At 41.3% G+C, this 9,433-nt stretch overlaps 1 protein-coding gene across 4 annotated transcripts in view; it reads left to right on the forward strand.

The window, feature by feature from the left end:
• The window catches only part of LOC121388068, a 45,810-nt gene extending 39,443 nt beyond the window's left edge, over positions 1-6,367 (forward strand). For all 4 annotated transcript variants that reach the window (XM_041519275.1, XM_041519276.1, XM_041519277.1 and 1 more), the window contains exons 10-12: positions 1,128-1,379; positions 2,742-2,963; positions 4,166-6,367. In XM_041519275.1, the coding sequence (XP_041375209.1) occupies positions 1,128-1,379; positions 2,742-2,963; positions 4,166-4,857 (1,166 nt within the window). In that variant the 3' untranslated portion in view covers positions 4,858-6,367. The remainder of the gene's footprint in view (positions 1-1,127; positions 1,380-2,741; positions 2,964-4,165) is intronic.
• The last annotated feature ends 3,066 nt before the right edge of the window (positions 6,368-9,433 follow it).

Genomic DNA, 9,433 nt, shown 5'->3' on the forward strand with positions numbered 1-9,433 from the left:
CTGTCCAATCTCGTACTGTAGTAAATAGTTGACCACTGTGCTACACTTCACTGGGGAAATCCTGGGAGTACTGTCCAATCTTGTACTGTAGTAAGTAGTTGACCATGGTGCTACACTTAACTAGGGATATCCTGGGAGTACTGTCCAATCTTGTACTGTAGTAAGTAGTTGACCACACTGCTACACTTCACTGAGGAAATCCTGGCAGTACTGTCCAATCTTTTACTGTAGTAAGTATTTGACCGTGGTGCTACACTTCACTGGGGAAATCCTGGCAGTACTGTCCAGTCTTGTACTGCAGTAAGTAGTTGACCGTGGTGTTACACTTCACTGGGGAAATCCTGGCAGTACTGTCCAATCTTGTACTGTAGTAAGTAGTGGACCACTGTGCTACACTTCACTCGGGAAATCCTGGCAGTACTGTCCAATCTTGTACTGTAGTAAGTAGTTGACCGTGGTGCTACACTTCACTGGGGAAATCCTGGGAGTACTATCCAATCTTGTACTGTAGTAAGTAGTTGACCACTGTGCTACACTTCACTGGGGAAATCCTGGCAGCACTGTCCATTCTTGTATTGTAGTAAGTAGTTGACCGTGGTTGTACACTTCACTGGGGAAATCCTGGGAGTACTGTCCAATCTTGTACAGTTGTAAATAGTTGACCACTGTGCTACACTTCACTGGGGAAATCCTGGGAGTACTGTCCAATCTGGTACTGTAGTAAGTAGTTGACCGTGGTGCTACACTTCACTGGGGAAATCCTGGGAGTTCTGTCCAATCTTGTACTGTAGTAAGTAGTTGACCATGGTGGGAGTTCTGTCTAATATTGTAAGTGGTTATTAAATATTAAAACATACCCTCACCCCCCACCCCCCCCCCCCCACCAGCCCCCCCCCCCCCTCCACACACACACACCCCTCCCCCACGAAAAGAAATCACTATAACTCTTAAACCAATAAACAAACCTACAAAACAACCGGAAAACTGAAACAATAAAATTGCATATTACTGCTAAGAAATCATGAGCCAAATCAACTACAATTGGCATACTTAATTTCATGTACTTACAATATTGTCTGTGTCTCCCTTTTGGTTATTATTGATTCATGCCTTGTTATTTCACACAGAGGACATATGCACATACGGAAATTCTGGAGACCAGTACGAAGGCAGAATCGGTAAAACCATCTCAGGACAAACATGCCAAACGTGGAGCGAGGATGTACCTCATAAACACGCGTTCAAGTTATGGAAACAGTTTCCTAATGGGTACAGCAACCAGGCTTACTGTCGTAACCCTCTGTCATCCCAGACCAGACCCTGGTGCTTCACAACCAACACTTCACTGCGATACGAGGCTTGCAACGTGCCACCTTGTCGTAAGTGTATACAAACAGTTTGATTGTGTTTTTAACTAAATAGTCAACCAGGCTTACTGTCGTAATCCTCCGTCATCCCAGACCAGACCCTGGTGCTTCACTGAGATACGAGGCTTGCAACGTGCTATCTTGTCGTAAGTATATAAAAACAGTTTCATTGTGTTTTAACTAAATAGTCAACCAGGCTTACTGTCATAACCCTCTATCATCCCAGACCAGACCCTGGTGCTTCACAACCAACACTTCACTGCGATACGAGGCGTGCAACGTGCCACCTTGTCGTAAGTATATAAAACAGTTTCATTGTGTTTTAACTAGTCAACCAGACTCACTGTCGTAACCCTCTAGTATCCCAAACCCTGGTGCGTGCTTCACAACCAACACTTCACTGCGATACGAGGCATGCAACGTGCCACCTTGTCGTAAGTGTATAGAAAGAGTTCCGTTGTGTTTTAACTAAATAGTCAACCAGGCTTACTGTCGTAACATTCTATCATCCCAGACCAGACCCTGGTGCTTCACAACCAACACTTCACTGAGATACGAGGCGTGCAACGTGCCACCTTGTAATTATGTAAAGACATTTTAATACAATTTTAACTAGATGGTCATACTTGCATCTATTGTTGAATCACGCTTTCCTAGGAACATACGCCTGGCTTTGTGGACAGAGGTTAATAACAGACAAATCTCTTGTTTTTTTAAAAAGTTATGTCAGTGACAAAATTGCCCTCCTCAAAACTATCCCAACTTGAAACCTGCATTGAAAGGACAACGTTTAAAGTAATGAAACCTGGAATCTTTGTTTAATAGACATTGCTTACATTAATAAACCGTTTGTTATATAGATATTATTTATATCAGTAAACCTGGAGACTTTATAAAATAGAAACTTATTTATACTAATAACACATGGAGCCTAACATAGAAATTGTCTTCACTAATAAAATCAGGAACTTTTGTAAGGTAGACATTGTCTACACTAATAAATCCTGGAACCTTTTCTTGCATTGATATTGATAAATGGATTTTGTCTCCACTAATAAAAGCTGGCACTTTTGTTATACAGACATTGTTTTCAGTACTAATATCTGGATCGTTTATTAGGGGGACATTGTCTACACTAATACAGTCTAGGACTTGTGTTACTCTAATCGACATTGCTTACTCTAATAGAGCCTGAACGTCTATTAAATGGACACTCCTTACAATGGTAAAACAATAAACCTAGAGCGATCAAAGATACATTTGGTCCTATGTTTTTGTTTCAGCCTCAAGTAAATGATGTTCTTTTTTCCTTTAACATACTAAATACCTAAATAGTTATATCTTACCACATTTGTGTTTCGTTTCTAATTCCAGATACAAATTTTTCTATTCTCTCAGCCCACGATGATAACCTAGACATTTTTGAGCAGATCGTAAAAGAAGAACAGTGTTTTTACTGGCAACACCCACTGTTAAGTCAACTCACAAATCCTGCTGACGTGGAGGCGATATGTGTGTCAAACTCGCGAGTTGTAGTCCTCTGTAACACAATGAACGGAGATACGTTTAACTGGAAGTACATCCTGCTGAATTGTCGTAAGTTAGGGCTAATCCAATATGATCATATCATAAAAAGGGGGTGAGGGGAAGGGGCAATATTATTCACTTACCACCTAGAATAGAATAATGTGGCATTATGTACCTGGGAAGGGAAGAGGTTTTATATTTAAAGATACCCCAGCACGTGTGCCCGGTCTCTATCAAATATAAATAGAACAAATTAACATTATTTACATGGAAACTAAATAAATATTTTGAGAGAGAGAGAGAGAGAGAGAGAGAGAGAGAGAGAGACAGAGAGAGAGAGAGAGAGAGAGAGAGAGAGAGAGAGAGAGAGAGAGAGAGAGAGAGAGAGAGAGAGAGAGATAGAGAGAGAGAGACAGAGAGAGAGAGAGAGAGAGAGACAGAGAGAGAGAGTGAGAGAGTGAGATAGAGATATGTTATTTCCAGTGTAAAGCCATTGCACATACGATATGAAATTGACACATAATTAAAAATAAATATAAAGTATGACATGTAGCTTTACAGAGAGAGACATATTAACAATATTAATTAAAAGCCTGTAGACGTTTGGTAATTATTTGTTTGTATCATATTGTTTTAGCACGTTTTCATCACAAATGTTTTTTAAACATTGTTTCGGTTTAAATGAGTAACTTTAAGAACCTGCAACAACGTCCACACCTGACAAAGGAGGAAGCTGTATTTTATTATTTTTTTATTTAAAGAAAACTGCTGAATGTATCTACTACTCGTTAATTGATATTTAGCATACACTATTATTATTTCTTACATGTAAGGACGCTTTCACATGCACACGAATCCTGTTTTGGACATTCCTGGGAAATTAGGAGTGTGTGTCCATGATAGACGTGGTTGAACCTTCTGTTGATCTAAGCACATGTCGAATGGTTGGTATCCTTCTGCCCTGGACTAATTAACTAGCATACCCAGCGATTGGACCCAGGGTAGACGTGCCTGAACCTTTATTGGATATAAATGCGTTAATAGAGATCAGGGTCACGGTTGGCGTCTGGCGTGCGGCAGTCGCAAAATCATCAGAATTTTATATTGCACGCTGCACGATGCATCTGAACGATTCGACAAATTAACAACATCATCATCAACAACAACAGCAACACGCCCAAAAACTAAAACCCCCCCCCCGAATACAGCAGGCCGCCCGCACACCATATGTTGTGGATATGTGATGAGGGTTTGTTATTGTTTTTCTTCAGATACGGTCACGACTGAACCTACTGAAGCCACATCGTCAACAAGATATTCACCGACACTCAGCAGTGATACATCGTCAAAGACAACAGCATCAACAACAGCTCCAACAACAAAAACAGCTCCAACAACAAAAACAGCAGCTCCAACAACAAAAGTAGCTCCAACAACAAAAACAGCAGCTCCAACAACAACAACAACAGCTCCAACAACAAAATCAGCCCCAACAACAAAAACAGCCCCAACAACAACAACAACAACAACAACAGCCCCAACAACAAAACGAGCTCCAGAAACTCCAATTCCATCAACTACATCTCCCCCGATAGACCCAACAACCAAAATGGCCACTATGTCAACCAATAAAAAACGTTGTCTCAATCCGTCATCCAATTCGTCTGATCAGAGTAATGGGACCGCGCGTTTTTGTCGATGCGTGGTTATCCACACGCCTGTCGAACTGACAGTGTTAAAAGAAATGGCGAAACAGTCCTCCAGACATCTGATAATGAACAAGACAAACTCGACGAAATACAAGCGATTATTTACCAGTGCCCCCGATGATCGGCCATCGTCTGCTACAATAGGAACCGCAGCCATTGCTGTCATTTCCGTGTTCACAGTACTAATAACTTTAGCAGATATCTGGCAAGTGCTGCACTGGATATATCTTAAACTGTACAAATTATTTCATTAGATATAGGGTACGTGCTGCCCTGTCTGGAAAGATTGGTTGCATCCATTGTTCTGCTTTTGTTTTGTTTCAATACCTTTAACAGGAAATATGCAACTGCTGCAGTAGGTAGCTATAAAACTGTACGAAATATGACAGTAGATATATGGTATGTACTGTCCTGTCTGTGGAAAGAAAGGCTACATCCATTGTTCTGCTTTCTAACAGATATCTGGCAAATTCTGCACTGGTTATGTGTAAAACTGTACAGATTAGTTCATTAGAGACACCACTAGAACACATTGATTTTTAATCATCGGCTATTGGATGTCAAACATTTGGTAATTTTCAGATAGTTTTAGAGATGAAACCCGCTTCATGTTTCTATTAATATCAAGGGCTCTTATATATGCACCAACCCACAGACAGGATAGCACATACCACGGCCTTTGATATACCAGTCGTTGTGCACCGGCAGGAAGGAGACATCAGGCAAGTGCTGCACTGAATATATCTAAAACTGTATGAATTATCTCATTAGATATATAGTATGTACTGATCTATCCGTGGAAATAGGGGCTACACCCATTGTTCTGCTCTTTTTGTTTTAATAACACTAACAGATATATGGTAAGTGCTACACTAGATGTATCTAAAACTGTACAAATTATTTCATTAGAAATATGGTATGTGATGTCCTGTCTGAAAAGAGGCTTCATCCATTGTTCTGCTATTTTTGTTTTAATACTTTTAACAGATAGCTGGCAAGTGCTGCACTGTATATATGTAAAAGTACTAATTATCTCATTAGATATAGGGTATGTGCTGTCCTGTCGGTGGAAAGAGGGATAGCACCCATTATTGTGCTTTTTTGTTTTAATACCTTCAACAGAAATTTGGCAAGTGTTGCAAATTATCTCATTAGATATAGGGTAGGTGCTGTGCTGACTGGAAAGAGGGGCTGCATCCATTGTTCTGTTGGGTTTTTTTTGGTTTTAATATCTTTAACAGGAAATTGGAATGGACATTTGAAAGGTGTTGTACTGGATGTAAATTATGTAAAACTATATAATTTGGTTCACTAGGCTTCTCTACTGGTGTAATATAAAATGTGGTATGTGCAGTCCTGTCTGTCAAAAGAAGGACTACATCTATTAAATATTCTGCTTTGTTTTATTATCTTGACACACATTTGGCAGGGTCTGCAGTGGATATATTTAAAAACTGTATACATTGGCTCATTTGGGTATATAACAAGAGATGTGGAGAGTGCTGTCCTGTCCTTGAGAATAGGGACCGGGTCCATTATTATGTTTCCTATTGACCGTTTTAATAACTATAAAGTGACATTAGACAGGTGCTCCACCGAGTGTATGCAACATTTGACACGTCAAATATATTTAAAACTGCACACTTTTGGTTGCTAATACAGTTTTCGCTACGTCTAGTATAACAGTTGTAATTTTGTTGACTTCGTTAAGCACAAAACACACGGGAGATTGGTCTGGGCTTGGCAAGTAAGGTACCAGTCGAACTGCGTCTGTGCTGGCGCGAACTACAGATCTAGCAGCAGACGACATAGAACTTCCGCTAACTTTTCACCCGCCAGACTCGCGAGTCCCACACACAGGTTCGGTGTGTTTCGGGCCTTAAGTAATGGAGAATGTACGAGGGTTTGTAGATTCATGAGCCCCGTAGGGTGGAATTAATTATTTTTCAATAATCTTCCGAGTGCATTGTCCAACATAATCCATTATTCTATTTTATCTTTTTAAATTAAAATATTGGTTAAAATAGCGTAGAATATTTACAAAACCTTTCGGACCTAACCTGAATGTAATCGGTCAGAAAATCCTCAGAAGTGAGTGTCGGGCATTAAGCGTGATACACGTGCTAAACATAATCGCTGATTTTCGAGTTAGTTTTCGACAATCTTCGCTGAGTTCCGCCAGAATATATTACTATCACTACTATTAGTTTTTAAAGCTTAAATTACATGTTTATTTGACCTCCACCTGCTACCGACCCCAGTCGGGCTGCTGGTGCTCCCTTGCACCTGCCAGTGCAGGCGGTACCTTCTCCCACCCACTCCAACCCTTTCCTGTCCTTGACGGAGGAGCCAGCCGAGGTCGGCACCTGTGCCCATGACAGGCATGCGCTAATACAGCTTGATCTGAATGTGTACGTTATCCCTATACCATACCATATCATTATTTAATGATGCAGATGCAGACTCGTGGGCAGAAGGTTAGTGGTTGGTTGTTAGTGCTTAGTGAAAGAGACGTCGGTCTATAGTGTAGTGGCCTTACTTCATCCTACAGATTGAGTGATTAAACTCGCTCTGAGTGGAAATCGATACCGGGAGGCGAACCCGGTAACTACCAGCCTTAGTCCAATGGCTTAATCACTACCCACCATGGACTCATTGATGGCTTAATCACTACCCACCATGGATTCATTGATGGTTTAATCACTACCCACCACGGACTAAGTGTTGACATAATCGCTACCCACCATGGATTCATTGATGGCTTAATCACTACCCACCATGTACTCATTGATGACTTAATCACTACCCACCATGGACTCACTGATGGCTTAATCACTACCCACCACTGTTTCATTGATGGCCTAATCACTACCCACCATGTACATATTGATGGCTTAATCACTACCCACCGTGTACTCATTGATGGCTTAATCACTACCCACCATTGTTTCATTGATATCTTAATCACTACCCACCATGGATTCATTGATGGTTTAATCACTACCCACCAGGGACTAATTGATGGCTTAATCACTACCCACCATGGATTCATTGATGGTTTAATCACTACCCACCATGTACCCACTGATGGCCTAATCACTACTCACCATGTACTCACTGATGGCCTAATCACTACCCACCATGGACTCATTGATGGCTTAATCACTACCCACCATGGACTCATTGATGGCTTAATCACTACCCACCATGGTCTCACTGATGGCTTAATCAGCACCCACCATGAACTCATTGATGGCTTAATCACTACCCACCATGGACTCACTGATGGCTTAATCACTACCCACCATGGACTCACTGATGACCTAATCATTACCCACCATGTACTGATTGATAGCTTAATCACTACCCACCATGTACTCATTGATGGCTTAATCACTACCCACCATGTACTCATTGATGGCCTAATCACTACCCACCATGTACTCATTGATGGCTTAATCACTACCCACCATGTACCCATTGATGGCATAATCACTACCCACCATGTACTCATTGATGGCTTAATCACTACCCACCATGGACTCATTGATGGCTTAATCACTACCCACCATGGTCTCACTGATGGCTTAATCAGCACCCACCATGAACTCATTGATGGCTTAATCACTACCCACCATGGACTCACTGATGGCTTAATCACTACCCACCATGGACTCACTGATGACCTAATCATTACCCACCATGTACTGATTGATAGCTTAATCACTACCCACCATGTACTCATTGATGGCTTAATCACTACCCACCATGTACTCATTGATGGCCTAATCACTACCCACCATGTACTCATTGATGGCTTAATCACTACCCACCATGTACCCATTGATGGCATAATCACTACCCACCATGTACTCATTGATGGCTTAATCACTACCCGCCATGTACTCACTGATGGCTTAATCACTACCCACCATGCACCCATTGATGGCTTAATCACTACCCACCATGGCATCATTGATGGCTTAATCACTACCCACCATGGCATCATTGATGGCTTAATCACTACCCACCATGGCATCATTGATGGCTTAATCACTACCCACCATGGCATCATTGATGGCTTAATCATTACCCACCATGGCATCATTGATGGCTTAATCATTACCCACCATGGCATCATTGATGGCTTAATCACTACCCACCATGGCATCATTGATGGCTTAATCATTACCCACCATGGCATCATTGATGGCTTAATCACTACCCACCATGGCATCATTGATGGCTTAATCACTACCCACCATGGCATCATTGATGGCTTAATCATTACCCACCATGGACCCACTGATGGCTTAATCACTACCCACCATGGCATTGAAGGCTTAATCATTACCCACCATGGACCCACTGATGGCTTAATCACTACCCACCATGGCATCATTGATGGCTTAATCACTACCCACCATGTACTTATTGATGGCTTATTACTAGTGTAAGTACTCTCTCTCTCTCTCTCTCTCTCTCTCTCTCTCTCTCTCTCTCTCTCTCTCTCTATATGTGTGTGTGTGTGTGTGTGTGTGTGTGTGTACACGTATATATTTTCAGTTTATATAGTATATACAATTTCTAACCTATAACATGACTAAGGTAGTGATATCAGGACCCCCAACCCTAACACTACAAACGTTGTTTCTGGGGTCAATAAACTTTACAAAAAAGATTTTTTTCTGTAAAACATCCCCCAACCCCCCCCCCAAAAAAAAATAAACAACAAAAAAACCAACAACAAAAACCCCCAACAACACCCCAGCAAACCAACAACCAAACAAACAATAACCAATGCTTGATTAATAGGTTAACATACAACAC

Source organism: Gigantopelta aegis, chromosome 14 (assembly GCF_016097555.1).
Source record: "Gigantopelta aegis isolate Gae_Host chromosome 14, Gae_host_genome, whole genome shotgun sequence".
Taxonomy (NCBI): domain Eukaryota; kingdom Metazoa; phylum Mollusca; class Gastropoda; order Neomphalida; family Peltospiridae; genus Gigantopelta; species Gigantopelta aegis.